Here is a 26,390-nt window from a genome sequence, read left to right as displayed (position 1 = left end):
TCACACAAAAGGTGTTCTATTGGGTTCAGGTCAGGACAGTGCACAGGCCTGTGCATTTCAGGAATGTTGGTGTCCATAAATCATTGCCACATAGGTGTTGCTTTATGACAGTGCACATTTTCATGCTGATACAATCAATCATCATCTACGAATTGGTCCTGCACTTTTTTATGCAGTACACAATGTTGTAAAATGTGTTCATATCCTTCTGACTTTAGCATTTTCTTAAGTGCAATTGGGGATCACACCCTAACAACAACAAACACTCACATACTGCAACACCACCAAACCTGCTTTGTACTTCACTGTTGGTACTACACATGATGGCAGGTAACCTTTCTCTAGGCATTCACCAAACCCAAACCCTTCCATTCGATTGCCATAGGATAGAGCATGGCCCGTCACTCCAAATCACTCAAGTCCAGTCATCCCCTGCCCTGTGGCATTGGTCCTTACATCACCTCAAAAGTCGCTTAGCACTAACTACAGAAATGTGTGGCTTATGAGGAGCTGCTTGACCATGTTACCCAATTCTTTTTAATTCCCCGTGCACAGTAATTATGCTATATGGACAGCTGGCAGCAGTTTGGGACTCAAGAGTGATTCCTTCTGTTGATTTCATGCGATTTATTACAACCACCCTCTGCAGTACTCAACGGCCTCTGTCCATCAATGCTGGGGTCTGCCTGATCTTGGCTTAGCTGTGGTTGATCCTTCAAGTTTCCACTTTACAATCACATCACCAACAGTTGATTTTATTGAATGATGGATTTGTTATCCAAATGGCATACATTGACTAGTTCACATTTGAAATCCCTGAGCTCTTCTGACAATCCCATTCTGCTGTTAATGCTTTTCTACTGACAACGAATAATCCTCATGGCATTTTATACTGGCTGATCTGCCTTTCAGGACTTCTAGTGGCCAATTCTGTATAACATAGGTGTGGCTGGGTAGTTTTGATCAGATAGTACATATGCTAACACATATGTTGGATTTCTAAGTCTCTTTACCAGTGTTCTGTAATACAGATTGCTGTGCTAATCAGGGATTGTATAGTCAGCATGTTTATATAATGGAAGTTGAATCCATTTCAGACCTAATTTCACTTGTCCTCGTGGCTTTCTTTCTGACAGTTAATAACTGTGGTTTCCATTTCAACACAGTGGTCAATGTTTTGTGGAGTTGTCAGATAAGTTGATGGACTTTACTGTTAAGCAAAGGCACATACTGCATAAATCCTCTTATCTGTGTCACCAGGAATTTGACAATAGAAAATCCAAGATAGAATAATGACAGTATTATAAAAAGGACAGTTGCTACTCAACATACAGCAGATATGCTGAGTCGTAGATAGGCACAACAAAAAGACTTTCAAATAGGCCTTAATGAGAGTAGACAACACACACACACACACACACACACACACACACACACACACACGCACATGACTACAGTCTCTGACTGCCAAGGCCGCCAGACACTGTGATACAAGGAGCAGGAAACGTGTAATTCTTAAGGATTTTTGGTACCCAGCCTCAGCAAGGAACAGCCAGTAACATTGGGACACATAAGTACAAACTCCTCTCAATCTAATTTCAATAATTTAAAAATAATGAGCCTTAACATACAATGCATTAAAAATAAAATATTAGAACTTGAGATTGCAGCCAGTGAAGCTAGTATAGATTGTATTTGCATTCAAGAACATTGGTGCATGAGTTATGAACTAGAAAATATTTGCATATGCCCATACGAATTAGTAAGTCATTATTGCAGGAAGGAAACAAGACATGGTGGTGTTTGCATTTATGTAAAACCTCAGTAAAGGTTAAAAATATGACTGTAACTGAATCCTTGAGTGAAGAAAAACATTTTGAGGATGCAGCAATACAGTTGATTATGCAAAAGAGTAAATTAATAATAATGTCAGTATACAGATCACCATGTGGTGATCCTGAAATTTTTAGAAATAAGTTAGAGGCATTGCTCAAAATATTACATTATAAAAAATCAACAATAATTATAAGTGGAGATTTTAATGTCAACTTATTGACTGAAGGTGCATCCAAAGATCAGTTCCTGAATGTTTTACAGAGCTTCAATTTGTATCCACATATAACTAACCCTACAAGAATAACAAACTCTCCAAAAAGTCTCATAGATAATATCTTCACAAATATAGATACCATAGATATAGATGTAATAAATGTTGACCTAGGAATATCTGATCACAATGCACTCATCCTTAAATTTCCCATAGCCCCTGTGACCAAAAATAGTTCATACCAAATGTACAACAGAACCTTCTCCACAAATAGTTGCAGTCACTTCATAAATACACTGACTAACCAATCATGGGCAGAAGTACTGTTACAAACTAGCACAAACACTGCATATAATGAAACTCCCTGGCAGATTAAAACTGTGTGCCCGACCGAGACTCGAACTCGGGACCTTTGCCTTCCGCAGGCAAGTGCTCTACCAACTGAGCTACCGAAGCACGACTCACGCCCGGTACTCACAGCTTTACTTCTGCCAGTACCTCGTCTCCTACCTTCCAAACTTTACAGAAGTTCTCCTGCGAACCTTGCAGAACTAGCACTCCTGAAAGAAAGGATATTGCGGAGACATGGCTTAGCCACAGCCTGGGGGATGTTTCCAGAATGAGATTTTCACTCTGCAGCGGAGTGTGCGCTGATATGAAACTTCCTGGCAGATTAAAACTGTTTGCCCGACCGAGACTCGAACTCGGGACCTTTGCCTTTCGCGGGCAAGTGCTCTACCAACTGAGCTACCGAAGCACGACTCACGCCCGGTACTCACAGCTTTACTTCTGCCAGTACCTCGTCTCCTACCTTCCAAACTTTGCAGAAGCTCTCCTGCGAACCTTGCAGAACTAGCACTCCTGAAAGAAAGGATATTGCGGAGACATGGCTTAGCCACAGCCTGGGGGATGTTTCCAGAATGAGATTTTCACTCTGCAGCGGAGTGTGCGCTGATATGAAACTTCCTGGCAGATTAAAACTGTGTGCCCGACCGAGACTCGAACTCGGGACCTTTGCCTTTCGCGGGCAAGTGCTCTACCAACTGAGCTACCAAAGCACGACTCACGCCCGGTACTCACAGCTTTACTTCTGCCAGTACCTCGTCTCCTACCTTCCAAACTTTACAGAAGCTCTCCTGCGAACCTTGCAGAACTAGCACTCCTGAAAGAAAGGATATTGCGGAGACATGGCTTAGCCACAGCCTGGGGGATGTTTCCAGAATGAGATTTTCACTCTGCAGCGGAGTGTGCGCTGATATGAAACTTCCTGGCAGATTAAAACTGTTTGCCCGACCGAGACTCGAACTCGGGACCTTTGCCTTTCGCGGGCAAGTGCTCTACCAACTGAGCTACCGAAGCACGACTCACGCCCGGTACTCACAGCTTTACTTCTGCCAGTACCTCGTCTCCTACCTTCCAAACTTTACAGAAGCTCTCCTGCGAACCTTGCAGAACTAGCACTCCTGAAAGAAAGGATATTGCGGAGACATGGCTTAGCCACAGCCTGGGGGATGTTTCCAGAATGAGATTTTCACTCTGCAGCGGAGTGTGCGCTGATATGAAACTTCCTGGCAGATTAAAACTGTTTGCCCGACCGTGACTCGAACTCGGGACCTTTGCCTTTCGCGGGCAAGTGCTCTACCAACTGAGCTACCGAAGCACGACTCACGCCCGGTACTCACAGCTTTACTTCTGCCAGTACCTCGTCTCCTACCTTCCAAACTTTACAGAAGCTCTCCTGCGAACCTTGCAGAACTAGCACTCCTGAAAGAAAGGATATTGCGGAGACATGGCTTAGCCACAGCCTGGGGGATGTTTCCAGAATGAGATTTTCACTCTGCAGTGGAGTGTGCGCTGATATGAAACTTCCTGGCAGATTAAAACTGTGTGCCCGACCGAGACTCGAACTCGGGACCTTTGCCTTTCGCAGGCAAGTGCTCTACCAACTGAGCTACCGAAGCACGACTCACGCCCGGTACTCACAGCTTTACTTCTGCCAGTACCTCGTCTCCTACCTTCCAAACTTTACAGAAGCTCTCCTGCGAACCTTGCAGAACTAGCACTCCTGAAAGAAAGGATATTGCGGAGACATGGCTTAGCCACAGCCTTGGGGATGTTTCCAGTATGAGATTTTCACTCTGCAGCGGATTGTCGCTGATATGAATCTTCCTGGCAGATTAAAACTGTGTGCCCGACCGAGACTCGAACTCGGGACCTTTGCCTTTCGCGGGCAAGTGCTCTACCAACTGAGCTACCGAAGCACAACTCACGCCCGGTACTCACAGCTTTACTTCTGCCAGTACCTCGTCTCCTACCTTCCAAACTTTACAGAAGCTCTCCTGCGAACCTTGCAGAACTAGCACTCCTGAAAGAAAGGATATTGCGGAGACATGGCTTAGCCACAGCCTGGGGGATGTTTCCAGAATGAGATTTTCACTCTGCAGCGGAGTGTGCGCTGATATGAAACTTCCTGGCAGATTAAAACTGTGTGCCCGACCGAGACTCGAACTCGGGACCTTTGCCTTTCGCGGGCAAGTGCTCTACCAACTGAGCTACCGAAGCACGACTCACGCCCGGTACTCACAGCTTTACTTCTGCCAGTACCTCGTCTCCTACCTTCCAAACTTTACAGAAGCTCTCCTGCGAACCTTGCAGAACTAGCACTCCTGAAAGAAAGGATATTGCGGAGACATGGCTTAGCCACAGCCTGGGGGATGTTTCCAGAATGAGATTTTCACTCTGCAGCGGAGTGTGCGCTGATATGAAACTTCCTGGCAGATTAAAACTGTTTGCCCAACCGTGACTCGAACTCGGGACCTTTGCCTTTCGCGGGCAAGTGCTCTACCAACTGAGCTACCGAAGCACGACTCACGCCCGGTACTCACAGCTTTACTTCTGCCAGTACCTCGTCTCCTACCTTCCAAACTTTACAGAAGCTCTCCTGCGAACCTTGCAGAACTAGCACTCCTGAAAGAAAGGATATTGCGGAGACATGGCTTAGCCACAGCCTGGGGGATGTTTCTAGAATGAGATTTTCACTCTGCAGCGGAGTGTGCGCTGATATGAAACTTCCTGGCAGATTAAAACTGTTTGCCCAACCGTGACTCGAACTCGGGACCTTTGCCTTTCGCGGGCAAGTGCTCTACCAACTGAGCTACCGAAGCACGACTCACGCCCGGTACTCACAGCTTTACTTCTGCCAGTACCTCGTCTCCTACCTTCCAAACTTTACAGAAGCTCTCCTGCGAACCTTGCAGAACTAGCACTCCTGAAAGAAAGGATATTGCGGAGACATGGCTTAGCCACAGCCTGGGGGATGTTTCTAGAATGAGATTTTCACTCTGCAGCGGAGTGTGCGCTGATATGAAACTTCCTGGCAGATTAAAACTGTGTGCCCGACCGAGACTCTAACTCGGGACCTTTGCCTTTCGTGGGCAAGTGCTCTACCAACTGAGCTACCGAAGCACGACTCACGCCCGGTACTCACAGCTTTACTTCTGCCAGTACCTCGTCTCCTACCTTCCAAACTTTACAGAAGCTCTCCTGCGAACCTTGCAGAACTAGCACTCCTGAAAGAAAGGATATTGCGGAGACATGGCTTAGCCACAGCCTGGGGGATGTTTCCAGAATGAGATTTTCACTCTGCAGCGGAGTGTGCGCTGATATGAAACTTCCTGGCAGATTAAAACTGTGTGCCCGACCGTGACTCGAACTCGGGACCTTTGCCTTTCGCAGGCAAGTGCTCTACCAACTGAGCTACCGAAGCACGACTCACGCCCGGTACTCACAGCTTTACTTCTGCCAGTACCTCGTCTCCTACCTTCCAAACTTTACAGAAGCTCTCCTGCGAACCTTGCAGAACTAGCACTCCTGAAAGAAAGGATATTGCGGAGACATGGCTTAGCCACAGCCTGGGGGATGTTTCCAGAATGAGATTTTCACTCTGCAGCGGAGTGTGCGCTGATATGAAACTTCCTGGCAGATTAAAACTGTGTGCCCGACCGTGACTCGAATTCGGGACCTTTGCCTTTCGCAGGCAAGTGCTCTACCAACTGAGCTACCGAAGCACGACTCACGCCCGGTACTCACAGCTTTACTTCTGCCAGTACCTCGTCTCCTACCTTCCAAACTTTACAGAAGCTCTCCTGCGAACCTTGCAGAACTAGCACTCCTGAAAGAAAGGATATTGCGGAGACATGGCTTAGCCACAGCCTGGGGGATGTTTCCAGAATGAGATTTTCACTCTGCAGCGGAGTGTGCGCTGATATGAAACTTCCTGGCAGATTAAAACTGTGTGCCCGACCGAGACTCGAACTCGGGACCTTTGCCTTTCGCAGGCAAGTGCTCTACCAACTGAGCTACCGAAGCACGACTCACGCCCGGTACTCACAGCTTTACTTCTGCCAGTACCTCGTCTCCTACCTTCCAAACTTTACAGAAGCTCTCCTGCGAACTTTGCAGAACTAGCACTCCTGAAAGAAAGGATATTGCGGAGACATGGCTTAGCCACAGCCTGGGGGATGTTTCCAGAATGAGATTTTCACTCTGCAGTGGAGTGTGCGCTGATATGAAACTTCCTGGCAGATTAAAACTGTGTGCCCGACCGAGACTCGAACTCGGGACCTTTGCCTTTCGCAGGCAAGTGCTCTACCAACTGAGCTACCGAAGCACGACTCACGCCCGGTACTCACAGCTTTACTTCTGCCAGTACCTCGTCTCCTACCTTCCAAACTTTACAGAAGCTCTCCTGCGAACCTTGCAGAACTAGCACTCCTGAAAGAAAGGATATTGCGGAGACATGGCTTAGCCACAGCCTTGGGGATGTTTCCAGTATGAGATTTTCACTCTGCAGCGGATTGTCGCTGATATGAATCTTCCTGGCAGATTAAAACTGTGTGCCCGACCGAGACTCGAACTCGGGACCTTTGCCTTTCGCGGGCAAGTGCTCTACCAACTGAGCTACCGAAGCACAACTCACGCCCGGTACTCACAGCTTTACTTCTGCCAGTACCTCGTCTCCTACCTTCCAAACTTTACAGAAGCTCTCCTGCGAACCTTGCAGAACTAGCACTCCTGAAAGAAAGGATATTGCGGAGACATGGCTTAGCCACAGCCTGGGGGATGTTTCCAGAATGAGATTTTCACTCTGCAGCGGAGTGTGCGCTGATATGAAACTTCCTGGCAGATTAAAACTGTGTGCCCGACCGAGACTCGAACTCGGGACCTTTGCCTTTCGCGGGCAAGTGCTCTACCAACTGAGCTACCGAAGCACGACTCACGCCCGGTACTCACAGCTTTACTTCTGCCAGTACCTCGTCTCCTACCTTCCAAACTTTACAGAAGCTCTCCTGCGAACCTTGCAGAACTAGCACTCCTGAAAGAAAGGATATTGCGGAGACATGGCTTAGCCACAGCCTGGGGGATGTTTCCAGAATGAGATTTTCACTCTGCAGCGGAGTGTGCGCTGATATGAAACTTCCTGGCAGATTAAAACTGTTTGCCCAACCGTGACTCGAACTCGGGACCTTTGCCTTTCGCGGGCAAGTGCTCTACCAACTGAGCTACCGAAGCACGACTCACGCCCGGTACTCACAGCTTTACTTCTGCCAGTACCTCGTCTCCTACCTTCCAAACTTTACAGAAGCTCTCCTGCGAACCTTGCAGAACTAGCACTCCTGAAAGAAAGGATATTGCGGAGACATGGCTTAGCCACAGCCTGGGGGATGTTTCTAGAATGAGATTTTCACTCTGCAGCGGAGTGTGCGCTGATATGAAACTTCCTGGCAGATTAAAACTGTTTGCCCAACCGTGACTCGAACTCGGGACCTTTGCCTTTCGCGGGCAAGTGCTCTACCAACTGAGCTACCGAAGCACGACTCACGCCCGGTACTCACAGCTTTACTTCTGCCAGTACCTCGTCTCCTACCTTCCAAACTTTACAGAAGCTCTCCTGCGAACCTTGCAGAACTAGCACTCCTGAAAGAAAGGATATTGCGGAGACATGGCTTAGCCACAGCCTGGGGGATGTTTCTAGAATGAGATTTTCACTCTGCAGCGGAGTGTGCGCTGATATGAAACTTCCTGGCAGATTAAAACTGTGTGCCCGACCGAGACTCTAACTCGGGACCTTTGCCTTTCGTGGGCAAGTGCTCTACCAACTGAGCTACCGAAGCACGACTCACGCCCGGTACTCACAGCTTTACTTCTGCCAGTACCTCGTCTCCTACCTTCCAAACTTTACAGAAGCTCTCCTGCGAACCTTGCAGAACTAGCACTCCTGAAAGAAAGGATATTGCGGAGACATGGCTTAGCCACAGCCTGGGGGATGTTTCCAGAATGAGATTTTCACTCTGCAGCGGAGTGTGCGCTGATATGAAACTTCCTGGCAGATTAAAACTGTGTGCCCGACCGTGACTCGAACTCGGGACCTTTGCCTTTCGCAGGCAAGTGCTCTACCAACTGAGCTACCGAAGCACGACTCACGCCCGGTACTCACAGCTTTACTTCTGCCAGTACCTCGTCTCCTACCTTCCAAACTTTACAGAAGCTCTCCTGCGAACCTTGCAGAACTAGCACTCCTGAAAGAAAGGATATTGCGGAGACATGGCTTAGCCACAGCCTGGGGGATGTTTCCAGAATGAGATTTTCACTCTGCAGCGGAGTGTGCGCTGATATGAAACTTCCTGGCAGATTAAAACTGTGTGCCCGACCGTGACTCGAACTCGGGACCTTTGCCTTTCGCAGGCAAGTGCTCTACCAACTGAGCTACCGAAGCACGACTCACGCCCGGTACTCACAGCTTTACTTCTGCCAGTACCTCGTCTCCTACCTTCCAAACTTTACAGAAGCTCTCCTGCGAACCTTGCAGAACTAGCACTCCTGAAAGAAAGGATATTGCGGAGACATGGCTTAGCCACAGCCTGGGGGATGTTTCCAGAATGAGATTTTCACTCTGCAGCGGAGTGTGCGCTGATATGAAACTTCCTGGCAGATTAAAACTGTGTGCCCGACCGAGACTCGAACTCGGGACCTTTGCCTTTCGCAGGCAAGTGCTCTACCAACTGAGCTACCGAAGCACGACTCACGCCCGGTACTCACAGCTTTACTTCTGCCAGTACCTCGTCTCCTACCTTCCAAACTTTACAGAAGCTCTCCTGCGAACCTTGCAGAACTAGCACTCCTGAAAGAAAGGATATTGCGGAGACATGGCTTAGCCACAGCCTGGGGGATGTTTCCAGAATGAGATTTTCACTCTGCAGCGGAGTGTGCGCTGATATGAAACTTCCTGGCAGATTAAAACTGTGTGCCCGACCGAGACTCGAACTCGGGACCTTTGCCTTTCGCGGGCAAGTGCTCTACCAACTGAGCTACCGAAGCACAACTCACGCCCGGTACTCACAGCTTTACTTCTGCCAGTACCTCGTCTCCTACCTTCCAAACTTTACAGAAGCTCTCCTGCGAACCTTGCAGAACTAGCACTCCTGAAAGAAAGGATATTGCGGAGACATGGCTTAGCCACAGCCTGCAAGGTTCGCAGGAGAGCTTCTGTAAAGTTTGGAAGGTAGGAGACGAGGTACTGGCAGAAGTAAAGATGTGAGTACCGGGCGTGTGTCGTGCTTCGGTAGCTCAGTTGGTAGAGCACTTGCCCGCGAAAGGCAAAGGTCCCGAGTTCGAGTCTCGGTTGGGCACACAGTTTTAATCTGCCAGGAAGTTTCATATCAGCGCACACTCCACTGCAGAGTGAAAATCTCATTCTGGAAACATCCCCCAGGCTGTGGCTAAGCCATGTCTCTGCAATATCCTTTCTTTCAGGAGTGCTAGTTCTGTAAGGTTCGCAGGAGAGCTTCTGTAAAGTTTGGAAGGTAGGAGACGAGGTACTGGCAGAAGTAAAGCTGTGAGTACCGGGCGTGAGTCGTGCTTCGGTAGCTCAGTTGGTAGAGCACTTGCCCGCGAAATGCAAAGGTCCCGAGTTCGAGTCTCGGTCGGGCACACAGTTTTAATCTGTCAGGAAGTTTCATATCAGCGCACACTCCGCTGCAGAGTGAAAATCTCATTCTGGACTGCATATAATGTTTTTTCTTCCCTATTTATGTTGAATTTTGAAATGTGTTTTCCTAAGAAACTTGTCAAAACAAACACATATGGGCATACACATGCTAACTCCTGGATCACAACAGGTATTAGAAATTCCTCCAGGACCATGAAAATGCTTAACTATAGACTGAAAAGTTGGACTGACCCCAAATTTAGAGAACATGTAACAAATTACAAAAAAATGATATGGTTATAATAGAGGGAAAGATTCCACGTAGGAAAAATATATCTAAAAAAAAAGATGATGTGACTTACCAAATGAAAGTGCTGGCAGGTTGATAGACACACAAACAAACACAAACATACACACAAAATTCAAGCTTTCGCAACAAACAGTTGCCTCATCAGGAATGAGGGAAGGAGAGGGAAAGACGAAAGGATGTGGGTTTTAAGGGAGAGGGTAAGGAGTCATTCCAATCCCGGGAGCGGAAAGACTTACCTTAGGGGGGAAAAAGGATGGATATGTGTGTGTGTGTGCGAGTGTATACCCGTCCTTTTTCCCCCCTAAGGTAAGTCTTTCTGCTCCCGGGATTGGAATGACTCCTTACCCTCTCCCTTAAAACCCACATCCTTTCGTCTTTCCCTCTCCTTCCCTCTTTCCTGATTAGGCAACAGTTTGTTGCGAAAGCTTGAATTTTGTGTGTATGGTTGTGTTTGTTTGTGTGTCTGTCGACCTGCCAGCACTTTCATTTGGTAAGTCACATCATCTTTGTTTTTAGATATAAATTACAAAAAAAATATAGAAAAGTAACTACAAAAGCAAAATTACTAAGTAATGATAAATTAATAAGAAAATCAGGCAATAAATCAAAAACTATTTGGGAAATTGTGAAAAGGGAAACAGGTAAGGGCCTCAAGAATCAGGAAATAGTACTCAAAAATAGTGAAAATATTGAATTAAAAGATGAAACTCTGGCAAATTACATTAATAATTACTTTTTAAGTGTACCAGGGTCATTAAGTAAAAACTTTACTAAACATGAGAAATTAACAACCCCAAAAGTAGACAGTAGTATGTTGTTAACTCCCACAAATGATAATGAAATATTAAAGGTGATAAATAGTCTAAAATCAAAAATGTCTGCAGGTGTGGATGAAGCACCTGTGTCAATAATAAAAAAAATTGCCCAACAAATTATAAAGCCCCTGGTACATATTGCCAATTTGTCTTTCAGCGAAGGTGTGTTTCATGAGAGGTTGAAAATCTCTAAGGTTAGACCTCTGTTTAAAAAAAGGTGATCCATACAAGGTAGAAAATTATAGACCAATATCCCTTCTCTAATCATTTTCAAAAATTCTAGAGAAATTAATGAAAACCAGACTCATAAATTACTTAGATGCTCATAAACTTCTAAACTGCAATCAACATGGCATTTGCTCGGGCCACAGCACAGAATCAGCTATCCATGCCTATACCAAAGAGATTGTCAGGAGTCTCGACACTAAAAAATGTGTAGTGGGAATTAACTTAGATTTATCTAAAGCTTTTGATACAGTAAATCACAAAATTCTGTTAAACAAGGTGGAGGCAATAGGTGTAAGGGGAGTTGTGAAGCAGTGGTTTGAATCTTACCTTCAAGATAGAACTCAGGTGGTAGAAATCATCGCAGAACATAAAAATCAGAAAACCAAGTGGGTCTCAGATGCAAAGAAATTGGAAATAGGTGTCCCACAGGGCAGTGTTCTTGGTCCCTTATTATTCTTGCTTTATATAAATGACATAAAAAATCCTAATATTTCTACCAAAATAATGTTGTTCACAGATGACACTAGCATAATTATAAGTGATGATAAAAAATCATTAACCACCACAACTGATATAGTCCTGAAATGTATTCAACATTGGTTTAATGCTAATGAGTTAACACTTAATCTAAGTAAAACAAATTACATACAGTATGGCAAAGCAACTCAAGATATGGACCTCAAGTTAAAACTAATGGATAAGAAGATAGAGAGTGTACAATCCACAAAGTTTTTGGGCATGCACATTGATCAAAACTTAAGCTGGAAAGACCATCTCAAGTACTTATCCCACAGGCTCAATTCGGCATGTTTTGCATTGAGGATATTATCTAGAATATGCAGCACAGACTGTACTAGACTAGTGTATTTTGCTTACCTTCAGTCCGTCGTGTCTTACGGCATAGTGTTCTGAGGTAAAACTAAATCAAGCTTAACAGATATCTTCAAACTTCAGAAAAGAGCTATACGAATCATAACACATAACTCTCCAAGAACTCATTGTAGGCCCCTTTTCAAAGAACTGCAAATACTCGCAATACCATCACTGTATATTTTAAAAAGCATTGTGTGTACAAGAGCACATATGAAAAATCTACGTACAAATGAGGACTGCCATAATTATAATACTAGAACTCATAAGAATTTGTATGTAGAAAGGGTAAGGACAACACAAACCCAAAAGCATGTAAGTTATTTTGGAATAAAACTTTACAATGCTCTGCCAGTGTACATGAAGGAAATAATAGATGAAGTAAAATTTAAGACTGAGCTTAAAAATTACCTTTTAAGCAAAACTTTCTGTGACGTAGATGAGTACTTTGATTGTGTGTAAATTTATTGCCGAAAATTTTAATTTATACACTCCTGGAAATTGAAATAAGAACACTGTGAATTCATTGTCCCAGGAAGGGGAAACTTTATTGACACATTCCTGGGGTCAGATACATCACATGATCACACTGACAGAACCACAGGCACATAGACACAGGCAACAGAGCATGCACAATGTCGGCACTAGTACAGTGTATATCCACCTTTCGCAGCAATGCAGGCTGCTATTCTCCCATGGAGACGATCATAGAGATTCTGGATGTAGTCCTGTGGAACGGCTTGCCATGCCATTTCCACCTGGCGCCTCAGTTGGACCAGCGTTCGTGCTGGACGTGCAGACCGCGTGAGACGACGCTTCATCCAGTCCCAAACATGCTCAATGGGGGACAGATCCGGAGATCTTGCTGGCCAGGGTAGTTGACTTACACCTTCTAGAGCACGTTGGGTGGCACGGGATACATGTGGACATGCATTGTCCTGTTGGAACAGCAAGTTCCCTTGCCGGTCTAGGAATGGTAGAACGATGGGTTCGATGACGGTTTGGATGTACCGTGCACTATTCAGTGTCCCCTCGACGATCACCAGTAGTGTACGGCCAGTGTAGGAGATCGCTCCCCACACCATGATGCCGGGTGTTGGCCCTGTGTGCCTCGGTCGTATGCAGTCCTGATTGTGGCGCTCACCTGCACGGCGCCAAACACGCATACGACCATCATTGGCACCAAGCCAGAAGCGACTCTCATCGCTGAAGACGACACGTCTCCATTCGTCCCTCCATTCACGCCTGTCGCGACACCACTGGAGGCGGGCTGCACGATGTTGGGGCGTGAGCGGAAGACGGCCTAACGGTGTGCGGGACCGTAGCCCAGCTTCATGGAGACGGTTGCGAATGGTCCTCGCCGATACCCCAGGAGCAACAGTGTCCCTAATTTGCTGGGAAGTGGCGGTGTGGTCCCCTACAGCACTGCGTAGGATCCTACGGTCTTGGCGTGCATCCGTGCGTCGCTGCGGTCCGGTCCCAGGTCGACGGGCACGTGCACCTTCCGCCGACCACTGGCGACAACATCGATGTACTGTGGAGACCTCACGCCCCACGTGTTGAGCAATTCGGTGGTACGTCCACCCGGCCTCCCGCATGCCCACTATACGCCCTCGCTCAAAGTCCGTCAACTGCACATACGGTTCACGTCCACGCTGTTGCGGCATGGTACCAGTGTTAAAGACTGCGATGGAGCTCCATATGCCACGGCAAACTGGCTGACACTGACGGCGGCGGTGCACAAATGCTGCGCAGCTAGCGCCATTCGACGGCCAACACCGCGGTTCCTGGTGTGTCCGCTGTGCCGTGCGTGTGATCATTGCTTGTACAGCCCTCTCGCAGTGTCCGGAGCAAGTATGGTGGGTCTGACACACCGGTGTCAATGTGTTCTTTTTTCCATTTCCAGGAGTGTATGTCTAAATTTGTACTTTTAAAAAATGCCTTGCAAGTGATATTCCATTATTATGTCTGTAGTACTTGTACTAGTATGATAACTTTGTTGTGACAATTCCTACATCATGTAAATGATTTACAGGAAGATAATAAAATGAAATGAAATGAATGGTCATGTGTGTGTGCGTGTGTGTGTGTGTGTGTTGCCTATTCTCATGAAGGCCTGTTCGAGCAAGCTTTGTTTGACAGTTTTTTTGTTGGGCCTATCTGCAACCCAGCCTCTCCGCTATACGGTGAGTAGTAACCACATCGTTTTTATAATACTGACACCAGGAATTTGGCTAAGTATGACCTGAATAATCTCATTAATTATTGTAGCCAAAGTTACTCATTCAAATTTCGAAGGAGTAAAGACTATGTTAAGTGAAATGTCATCCATTTGTAGTCTCAATCGGTACTAGTGCAATGTGTGCGGAGTGTGCTGTCATTATTACTTCCACAATGTAACCCCCCCCCCCCCCCCCACACACACACACACTGAATTTACCATATTAATGTCACTGGAAAGATGTTGTGGACATAAATAATTATATGATTCCAATTTTGGCTTGTTACAGAATTCCAAAATTATAAGCAGTCAGAGCAGTGTGTGCATTTACTTCTTAAAACTTTATTTAAAATAATGTTTTACATAATATTTATATTCTTACCATAATCAATCAAAAAGGACATTATAAAGGTCATATGCACCACCCAACCACCCACCCACCCACCCACACACACACACACACACACACACACACACACACACACACACACACACACACATGCAACAATAAATTAACAAAACTTAACAAATGTAACAAAGGCAACAAAATCACAAATCAGAGTAAAACAAATGCGATGCTCTTTAGCAGAGTCTCACCAACAGTACAATAAATTTCATTAACTGTAATTTCAAGAAATACACAACAATCTCTGAAACTGACATTTAACAAAAAGATAAAATAATCTATCACAATACAATGACAACATTACATAATAAATTGAAACTGAATAATAAATTGAACAGCATATAGCATTTAACATGTTTCACATTTTAATGTAAGCACATACAATTCATAAATCTTTCATCTCATAACTGCTTTCTATTCATTTCTACTTTTAAGTACCTATGGCATTAAAAATGTGTGCTGTGTTTACTATTAAGAACATTTTATGAAATTGTGGATAAGAACTTTTTATATATGCATATATCAAATCTTGTATAAATGAGTTCACACAAACATATGGCAGTGATCAGCTGTATTGTTCATGTACTTCAAAACTACACAGAGGTTGATTTGAAATAAAATGGCTTTTATCACATAGTACAATAGATTCGTATGGAAGCCATATTGTAAAATATTGTACAAATTGTTTTAAATTAAAGATTTGATAGAAAAGTCAATGCTTTCAGAACCATTGTTGTTTTAATGGACTACACATTGGTACTTGAAAATATCAAACACTTTGCTTCTCTCACTTCATTGCCGAGTATTTGTTTCTCAGTTGCTGCCATTTGTAGGATCTTTGTTACATCATCTAAAACACAGTTAGTCAACTTTAATGAAAAATGTGTGCGCAACACAGAATTAGATAATGAATGTATCCCCGAAAACTTTCTTACTTATATATAAGTTTTCTACTATATCATATTTTTCATGAGTTATTTTCCACTCAGGTTCTACAAAGATAATGTACACAAAAATAGCTACATTTAAATGTGTCTCACTCTCAAGCAAACAACACAAATAAAAAGAGAGAGAAGAAATGAAATATTTTTTTAAGCTCAGTTAGAGCACTGAACCTGGACAAATAACATGTACTTTTGTTTTAAAAAATGAAAGGGATGTAGTAAATGGAACAAGTTCAAAATTTTGCCAACTAGACCTGAAGACTAATAATGTAAGCTGACTTCAAATATCTTTCTGCCACTCGTTTTCCATATCTTCAAATGTTGTGCAGAGAATAGTGCCGTTTGAAATCAAAATTCCCAATTACACTTATTTGTTGCATGTCACTTGCATTTGAAGTATACTGTGAAACAGATAATCTAATGTGTAATGCTAAAAAACCATAAAGAAAAAAGAAACCAAAGCAAAAGCAATCTTACAAATGGGACTTTAAAATCTCACATGACATTTAAGACATATTTAACAAACCAAAAATATTTTTGTTAGTATGAACACAAAAATACTGACAAACAGAAACAAAAACAACATTGTCTCTGTACCTCCATTACAGCTTTGCATGCATCTGTACACAGTCAGTTTTAATAACATGTTTGCCGTAAAGTAGTAAATTTTGTTTGTTGGTCTCCATAAACACAAATACTTATTGGTGAACATATGTTCTGATTTATAATTTTGTATTTTAACTTTAACAATTATTTTAATAACAACAACGATGTGATATTATATATAACTATGAATTTTGCACCAACTCTCCTATATGTGGTTTACAGCTGTGAAACAGGAAGTTAAGAGATCTGGAACAGTAACTGTACTTGATTTTCCACAAATTATGGTAAATGATGTACTGTTCAGCCTGATTTATAATAAATTAAAATTAAATTCATTTCAATGGAACTTTAATTTTTAAACATATACAATCTTAAAATTTTTGTATTAGTTAGCTAATAACATACAGAAGTAATATGGCAATATTCCCAGGTGTAACTAAATAACCTCGATGAAACATTCAAGTATGTAAAAGGGTCAAAATAATGCAATAAATATTTTCTCATTTTTGTCCTGTTTCACTTTTAAATGGTAATTGGGCATATGAAGTTTGGAGGAAATATTTTCAAAACTATGATATATAACAATGTGTTTTATATAAAAGTTAAAATGTAATTAATAATCTTGAAAACTGCATAACCAACTTTCTTAAAATAATTTTAAATTTTGGAAAATACACCACCAACCTTAATTAATTTTGAAAAAGAGGATGTTTTTGTTACAACATGAATTAAAGAAGCTTTCGCACCACATCCAACTATGTACAATAAAGCCAGTTTCTAAGATCTCATTTTTGAGAAATAAATCAACAAAAATAATTAATTTTTGAAAATATAATGTAACTGGGTAGATAAAATATCTACTCACCAAGCTCCAGCAGGAGAACACACATATAAAAGGTATCACAGGAGCTATCAGAGCCAGTGGCTGCTTCTTCTGGCAGAAGAATTGAAGGAGAAGGAAGTAGGGTGAAGGAGAAGAAGTGGTAAGGCTTAGGAAAGGTTGTAGAGTTTGGAAAGGTCACCCATAACCCCAGGACAGGGGAGATTTACAGGACAGGATGAAAAGGAAAGAACCCGGGCTTCTGGGTAACCTTTCTGGACTCTATGCCTTTTTGTAAGCCTCACCTGTCCTTTTCTTTCATCCCTCTTCCTTTCCCTTCAATCCTTCTGCCAGAAGAAAGAGCCACTGGTTCTAAAACTTCTGTAATACCTTTTATAAGTGTTGTCTCCTGACGATGCTTGGTGAGTAGATTTTTTATCTATCCAGTTACATTACATTCTTGGGAAATAATCTTTACAGAATGTGCTACCAGAGTATTTTCTACATATCTAAATAAAATATATAAACATTCAATATTATTTTAATTATATGTTTCACTTTTTTGTTTCATGTTTTAAATTGTTATTTTACATTTTAAATTCCTGTTTTTAGTTACTATTTCATACAACGGTATTCTGTTAATTGAAAATAATAAATAACTCACTACTACAAAACAAAATCATTATATTAAGTGTCATCTGCAAATAAATCCTTAAAACATTACTTTTTTTAATCTGTGCACAGTAAATGAATGAAATTGTTCACATATAGCACATGACAGACAAAACAATATGGAACAAAATTCAGCAGTATTCTCAAGCTGTGGTGAGTGATCCTCTAAACATCCTGATTTGTGCCAAGCATATTTCAGTACACTGGAAAACCTTGGCGATGAGAATTGATTACATCCTAGTGACTGCAGCACAATTATATTGTTTCTTGAATGAAGATTGATATGATAATCCTTCAGTAGCACTAGATCTGAAAATCTTCTCACAACACCAAAAGCCATATACTTCCAATGGCTGTATCTGTGCTCTTGAGTCTTTTGGGATCACCAGATGAACAAGTTCCTTGTCATCAGGTACACTGCTCAAAATGTTTTTTTCTCACTAACCACCCCATTCCCATTCTTTTAAAATAACCTATTAGAGAGTTTGGACTTACAATTCAAGAATCACTTGCTGATACCTGAAATGTTCTAGTGACAGCATCAAAATCTGGTGAACTAACATCTGACCATGTAAAACAATATCTGACAGAAGTTTTCTTCCACCGTGGGAGAAACATCTGTACTATTGTTAGATTGTTGGGGTGGTAACGTGGAAAAACTGTTTTGAGCATAGTACCTGAGGACAAGGAACTTGTTCATTTCATGATCCCAAAAGGCTTGATGGGACAGGTGCAGCCAGTGAATGTATGCGGTATTCGATGTTGGAAGAAGTTTGTGAGAAGATTTTCAGATGTTGTTCTGCTGAATGACTATGATGTCTATCTAAACTTGGGACACAATATAATCAAGTTGGAGTCACTAGTACATAACCAGTTCCTGCACCAAGGTTTTCTAATGTTCTGAATTGTGCCAGTACAATTCAGGATATTTAGAGGATCACCTCTCTCAATTTGAAAATCCTGCTGAATTTTGTTTTATATTGTGTTGTCTGTTGTGTGCATTACGTGAAGAAATTTCATGCATTTTATGTGCACAGTATAAAAAAAGTAAGGTTTGATGCAGTTTTTTTTACAGATAATCGTTACTGTAATGATATTGTATCACAATAATGAGTTATTTATTAGTTTTACTTAACAAAATAAAAGTATGTGAAATGGTAAAATTAAAAAAAAAACATGAATGTAAGACATAAAATAACAATTTAAAACATGAAACAAAAATAAATAAAACAAATAATTAGAATAATGATGAATATTTAGATATTTTACTTAGGTATATTGAATATGCTACACAGCTTATTTTATAAATCAGCTTTATTACACATGAATGGATGTAGCATGGAAGCTTCTTTAATTTATCTTGTAACAAAAGTTTACATTTTTCAAAATTAATTAATGGTGGTGGGGTATTTTCCAAAATTTCAAATTATTACATAAGTTGACTATATAGTTTTCAAGAATGTTAATTACATTTCAACTTTTATATGAAACACATTTTTTTAATATATTATGGTTTCAAAGATATTCCCTCCAAACCTAATACACCAAATTACCTTTCTGGGTGTGTTTTATTCCCTAAAAATAAAACTGCCCAAAACTGAAAAAAACATGTATTGTATTATTGTGACCCCTCTACATACCCGCCAAGTTTCGTCAATACTTTTAATTACAGCTGGAAAGTTGTCTTATAAGTTTAAGTTACATATACAATGTGTATACATAAATCATACAATAGAAAATCGAGGATGGGATGTAACAATATTATGAAAAGGAAAGTTGCTACTCACCATATAGTGGAGATGCTGAGTCACAGATAGGCACAACAACGCAACTCACACACATGTGACTGCAGTCTCTGGCACCTGAAGCCAGACAGTGAGCAGCAATGCATGATGGGAGAGGCGACTGGATTAGGATAAGGAGGAGGCTGGGGTGGGGAGGGGGCAGGATAGTAAGGTGGGGGTTGGGGACAGTGAAGTCCTGCTGGGTAGCATTCAGGGATGAGATGGAGAAAGGGTAAGCCAGCTATGCACGGGCATTCCCCTCATAACTCAGTACCACCCAGGATTGGAGCAACTGAATTAATTCACCACCAGGGTTTTGATTACCTCTCACTGTGCCCTGAAATGAGAAATGTCCTGCCCACTACACTTCCCCCCCCCCCCCCCCCCACAATGGTATTCTGCCGTCCACCGAACCTACACAATATACTCATCCATCCCTACACAAGCCCTGGTCCCAAGCCCTTACCCCATGGCTCATATCCCTGTAACAAACTTAGATGCACGACCTGTCCCATACATCCTCCCACCACCACCTACTCCAGTTCAGCCACAAACATCACCTATCCCATCAAAGGCAGGACCACCTGTGAAACCAGTCATGTGATCTACAAGCTCAGCTGCAACTAAAGTGCTCACCCACAAAGTCTGGCCAAGAAACAAGTGGACCATCCTGTTGCTGAGCATGTTGCCCAACATGACATCCTTCAATTCAATGACAGCTTCACAGCCTGTGCCATATGGATGCTTCCCATCAACACCAGCTTTTCTGAATTGTGCAGGTGGGAACTTGACCTGCAATATATCTTATGTTCCGATAACCCTCCTGGCATCAACCTTCATTAGTCATTGTCCTCACCCATCCAGCGCCTTCCCTGTTCCCATTCCAGCACTACACAGCCCTCATTCCACCATCACACCCAGTCTTTTTTTACTTCTCTCCTTTTCCACTACCCCCTCAACCTCCATCTCTCCCCTGCCCTCCATCTAACCTCCAGACTAGGCATAGCTGGCTTACCCTCTCTCCGTCTCGTCCGTGAGTGCTCACCAGCAGCAATTCACTGTCCCCCACCCCCATCCTACTATCCCTCCTCCTCGTTACCCCAGCCTTCCTCCAACACCCCCACCCAGTCACCACTCCCATCATGCACTGGCTTCAGTTGCCAGAGACTGCAGTTGTGTGTGCGTGAGTTGCATTTGTGTGAGTGAGTGTGCATATATCTGTCATCTATTTTTGATGAAGGCCGTACTGGCCAAAAGCTTATTTGTGACAGTATTTTTGTTATGCCTATCTGCGACTCCGAATCTCTGCTATACGGTAAGTAGCAGATTTCCTTTCCATAACATTGTGTGTACATAAATCTTATTCAGGTTGTTAAGCTTCAGTTTTTTTATGATACTGACATGAAGTAACCTTTTTATGACTTTTTTTTAAAATTATTATTCAAGCCATGAGTGGTTTCACACACTTATATAAAGTATTATAAAGTGCCGGGCGCAGTATGTAGTGTTGACAACACTTAGTGTGCTCCTTTGCTCTGCGAGGAATAAAAATTTTGGTTAGGCTTAGTTTTGATGGATAAGAAATTGATTAGCAGTGTAAATGCACACTGCACATGCCTGGTTATTAATTGGCAGGTTCAAAAACTGGATGCTGCTACACACACACACACACAAAGAGAGAGAGAGAGAGAGGAAGAGGGAGGGGAGGGGGTAAGAGAGAGAGAGAGAGAGAGAGAGAGAGAGAGAGAGAGAGAGAGAGAGAGCATATCCATATCTAATAAATTTAAATGTCTTCCAATCTTGCCAATTAAGAGAGACCCTAACCAAAACAAATAATTTCTCACTTATTAATTAAAGCAGCAACTAATATGATGCTAATGTCATGTACTACATAATACGTGCTTACAGTTGTCTAATGACAGAGATAGGTGCCCCAATCATGGCTTGAATAGAGAAAGGAATTCCATGAAATAGTGATAGTTGGTGCTGTATTTCATCATACATTACAGAAATCACTCAATAATATTCTATCACAGAATTATGGCATTTAATGCACCTTGGCTAAATCAAATGAGCTGTTCCAGTACAGCTCAAAATGTACACAAGTATCCTTTATTACAGATAACTTGATTTGCAGACACTATAATAATAATAATAATAATAATAATATAGCCAAGCTATGGTGTGGAACTTAATATGTTGAAGTCCAGCCTATGTGATTTATTGCTTTCTTTTTTATTTCCTTTATGTATAAATATCAAAGAAAATGATTGATACTTGCTTCAATTATAAAGCATATGGCAGTAATTAAAAAAATTGGAAATGGTACCCATCACTCAATTTGAGTGACCTGTTTATGTTATTTGGGAGACTGATTTGGTATTACCAAAATTTTCTTTAGAACAAAAATCCTTTGTAACTTTTCAGCTTATTAATGATTTGGCATAAGTTTACAAGTGTTCTTTTGAGACTTACAAAGGAAGTTTATTTTTCATTGCTGTCATGGATGTTAAGTCTGAGCAGTACTATATCATTATTCAAACAAGTTCAAAAATTACAGAGGAAATAAAAAGAAACAGAAGCAGCATACTGATCAACAGAAAAGTAGAAAAACATGTGGACAGTGGGGAAAATAGGAGAGAAGAAGCAGTATAAAGTTGAACAAAACAGGAATAAGATGAGTGTCATATTTAAGTCTGTACAACGATATGGCATATGATGATATGGCATATGTGTTGTGGGTTTAAGCAGAAAAGATGGCATAGTAACAAATAACATGAGCTGATTATCAGATTAAATGAGTATTGCAGTAATACCTTCTGTTGGTACATTAGGATGGTTCTAATGGATGCTAGAGTTAATTACCGCTATGTATCAGTCATTCTTTCAGGCACCTCTACATTTGAACAACGCAGTTCACCATATAGTGTATGACTGAGAATAGATGTTACCATTCTGTCATCATTTGGCCCCCTTCTTATTCAATTTATGATTTGAGAACATACATTGTGATTTAAGTACAGTAGGTATAAAGTAAAGTGCTGGCAGAATGTGCAGGTAAATAGCAGAGATATGTGGGCAGCACAGAATAAGGGTAAAATAGACAGAAAATTTGAAAGTTAGATGTAATGTTGTAGAATATTTCATGGATTTTTCTGTAACAACAAAATTTTATTCTTGAATTATGTAATGCAAAGTGTGGCTTGCTGGTAATGTAGAATGTTCTAGAAGTTCTAGAATTTTCTACAAATGTACCAGAAACTGTAGAGCCTATGTTCTCCAAAATTTTGCCATTAAAGGTATATAATGTCTCAAGCAAGATCACAAAGAGATTCTGCAGCATGAAGAAACAAAATCAAAGAAGAAAGAGGACTTACAGTAATATGATCTGAGAGGGAGTACAGTGACTAAGAGGAAATAGAAATAAAGAACAACATTGAGATATTACAAAAGAAACAAGAATTAGAGTATGTTTGAGTCAAAACAGAGTATCCTGTGAACAACAATAACTGCAGAAGGAAAGGTACAAAGGAAGAATGATAACATTTAATTAAAAGCAAAGAGGCAAGCATCAAGGAATTGCAGGTTTGAACTTGGAGTGTTCTATTATAATCCCACGAAACAATACAGTCAACATCCAAATGCCCAGAAAAAAATGGACACGTCAATACTATGGTACAAAGAAATTAATGGGCAAGACTCCAGAAACGCACTTGATAAGCAAATGCTATGACAAAATGTTAAAAAATTGACTGATGAAAAGTATTAAAAGAAGCTTTTCTTTAATAATAAAAAAAACTCTTTTATTCAGTATTAACCATTGTCTCTGCCTAGAGTGGTTAAATTAAGCGATCTATGAAAAGTATTGGATTTGGCAGCAGTGCTGCAAAGCTTGAAAGACTGCTACTTTGATTTGCAAGGAGAGTGTATAGTATTTAATTTCACAATATATGAAGATTATAATCTTGCTGAGGACTTTCCTTGTTGATTCATTGGCAGTTGGGTACTGGGTCACCTCTACTCCCTTATTAGGGATTTTGATGAATGGATGTAGCTAAAGCAGAATGTAACTGACAGAGTGAAGACTGCGATTTATGTACTGCATTAGCTGCACTTGTGTTCATCATAACAGACCCATCTGCCACAAAAGCTAGGACATGGTACCAAGTTGAATATCAACAAGAAATTCACAAAAGAATCAGGGATTTATTTGTTGAGTAAAACATATCAAATAGAAGCAAGCCATTGTGAAAGAAAATATAGTATCTTAAGTTAAAATACAAAAAATGTTATCAAGTTTCAAACCAAATCAAGGATCACCATGTAGTGCAACATTTAATGCTCAAATCACAATTCTCCACTATTACTTTGCTACTCATGTCCTCCCCCCCCCCCCCCCCCCCCCCCGCCAAATTTTCCTTCTGTATATTTTTCTTCATCAATTGCAGAAAGTGTTCCTGCTTCTGGAAGATCAAAATTCAGCTATGGAGTGAATTTTACAGTAAGATTTACCCTCATAACAACCGTTTATTTATCCATCCATGACAATTCTTACTGTGAAACAGGACACAGTACACATATATCTCTGTGGAACACAAGCATGAAGGAATACACACTTGTTATTTTCTTATTCAGCTGTAATTACTGGTTCTACTAATGCATTTAATGATAAATAATTCTTACAGAAGTTTTGCGTGTAACAATACCAAAAACATCCGCTGTTGCCGGACTGGATACACATATTTCTCTGTGGAATACAAGTATGAAGGACTTTCTTATTCAGATGTAATTACTGGTTCTAGTAGTGCATTTAGAATAAATACTTCTTACAGAAGCTTTGTTTGAAATGATACCAAAATCATATTGTGTTGCCAGTAATAATTTTTATTAATTTGATTTGTCTTGCATGCAACACATTTTGGGAAATATTTCTTATTTTCAATAGAATTTCACTACTGATAGCTTAAACATGATATTTGCTTTACATGAGCTGCTGCATCAATCTGATAAATCTAATGTTTTAAATAGATAGATGTATAGAGTTTAAGTTCTTGCATGTAGTTAATTACAACAATGGGACAGTTTTTTATTGAACTGTTAATCACATCTGCACTTTCAATGTTTGCATTTGCATCCTTCCAACTGAGCTGCTGAAATGAGCCTTACACACCAACTAAATAGTTCAGCCTCTCACTAACTCTCTTCCTTTTCTCCGAAATTGTGTTCTGAAAAATATTACCTGTGTCAGAAACACTACGACAGGCAGAATTTATTTACAAGTTGAAAGTCTTTCCAGATAAATTCACAATATTTAGATTTTCTTTTGATCACAGTCAGTCTTTTGTGGGACTATTATAACTAGGGTATGAAACACAAAGTACGATAGATTGTCCAAAACAGTGAGGGCAGCTGTACAGGACAGGTGAGTACCAACTCAGTACTGCTGTTTTATGTATTAAATACAAAATGTTATTAGGGAATACTAAACCTGTAAGAATAAAAATAGTGCCTATGATATTACTTGTTAACTGTCCTGTGTGTGACGTCCAAATGAGCAGAACTCAAGACACTGAGAAAGATATTACTGTTATCGATTTTTATATTACTCAGCCAAGAAAGCCAAGAAAAGGACAGAATCCCATACTGAAATGACAACATAAAAAAGAAAGAAACAAATCACATTGACTGACCAATTCTGTAAATGAAATTTCTCTTGCATCTGGCTTTCCCAGTATTAGTTATCACTCAACATTTTAGATCAACAAAGGCTATCAGCTCATAATGTGAGCACTTGCTAGAATGGCATGTCTAACAAAAATACTTTTGTTGTGGCATGTTTTAAACAGCTTTGTTAACAAAATTTATGTTTGTATTGAAGCGCAGCTCCCAACATTTTCTCCCTGGTAATCTGAGAAATCAGTGACACTGGTATTTTTATTCCATGCTAGTTCTTTGATACATCCTATGAAATGTGATGAAAATAATCCATTTGATAATTCTGTTACAGATTCTTCTCCAGGGAATCCACCTGAAAGATAATCATGCCAGATGTAATCATTAAAGCCCATGGTGTGATGCAAAACATAAAGTGTTAATGATTGCTGGGATATCAAATTACACATTAACATGCTTTAAGGAAAATATTTGAGAGCCTTCTCATATTGTGGTTAATTTTCCATTGTTAAGATACGCATCAGCTCACAACAGGATAAACAATTGTTCTAGTAACTTATTATACGTTTGTGTTGGTGTCAAAAACCTGCAACAATGATGGTTGAGAGGTTTTTGAACAAGTTATTTATATACTTGAATGAATCTTTTAGTCTGTAATGGAGTGAATAATATAATACCTCTTGCCAGATTAAAACTGAATGCAACACTGGGGTATCAACCTGCACACTTGGCTTTGCAGATAATCTCTTACTGACTGAGTTATCCAGTCACATATCATAGCCTGACTCAAAACATTAATCTTTTTGTTCCTTTCTCTTACACTTTCAAAACTATACAGACACTCTTTAGCATACTTTGTTGGACTAACTCCTCCAAGAGAAAAGATATTGTGGAGAGAGGCTTACACAAATCCTAAAGGTTATTTCTAGAATGTATTATTCACTGTGGAGTGAAGTATACAGAAGCAAATAAATATCTTCAGTAACACATTGACCAAGAATAAAGAG

General features: G+C 41.2%; 1 protein-coding gene and 2 non-coding genes across 3 annotated transcripts in view; all 3 read right to left on the bottom strand.

The window, feature by feature from the left end:
* Positions 1 to 2,730: 2,730 nt before the first annotated feature.
* Trnas-cga (transfer RNA serine (anticodon CGA)) lies at positions 2,731 to 2,805 on the bottom strand. Its single transcript has one exon. It is a non-coding gene; the product is annotated as a tRNA-Ser (tRNA).
* A 527-nt stretch (positions 2,806 to 3,332) lies between these two features.
* Positions 3,333 to 3,407, bottom strand: Trnas-cga (transfer RNA serine (anticodon CGA)). The gene has a single exon. It is a non-coding gene; the product is annotated as a tRNA-Ser (tRNA).
* A 22,164-nt stretch (positions 3,408 to 25,571) lies between these two features.
* Positions 25,572 to 26,390, bottom strand: part of LOC126260367 (protein eyes shut-like) — a 276,950-nt gene continuing 276,131 nt past the window's right edge. The window contains exon 29 of the mRNA XM_049957695.1: positions 25,572 to 25,738. Within this exon, the coding sequence (XP_049813652.1) occupies positions 25,572 to 25,738 (167 nt within the window). The remainder of the gene's footprint in view (positions 25,739 to 26,390) is intronic.

Source organism: Schistocerca nitens, chromosome 5 (genome assembly GCF_023898315.1).
Source record: "Schistocerca nitens isolate TAMUIC-IGC-003100 chromosome 5, iqSchNite1.1, whole genome shotgun sequence".
NCBI lineage: Eukaryota > Metazoa > Arthropoda > Insecta > Orthoptera > Acrididae > Schistocerca > Schistocerca nitens.
Note: the sequence above shows the minus strand (reverse complement) of the source record. Positions and strands in the feature narration are given on the sequence as shown.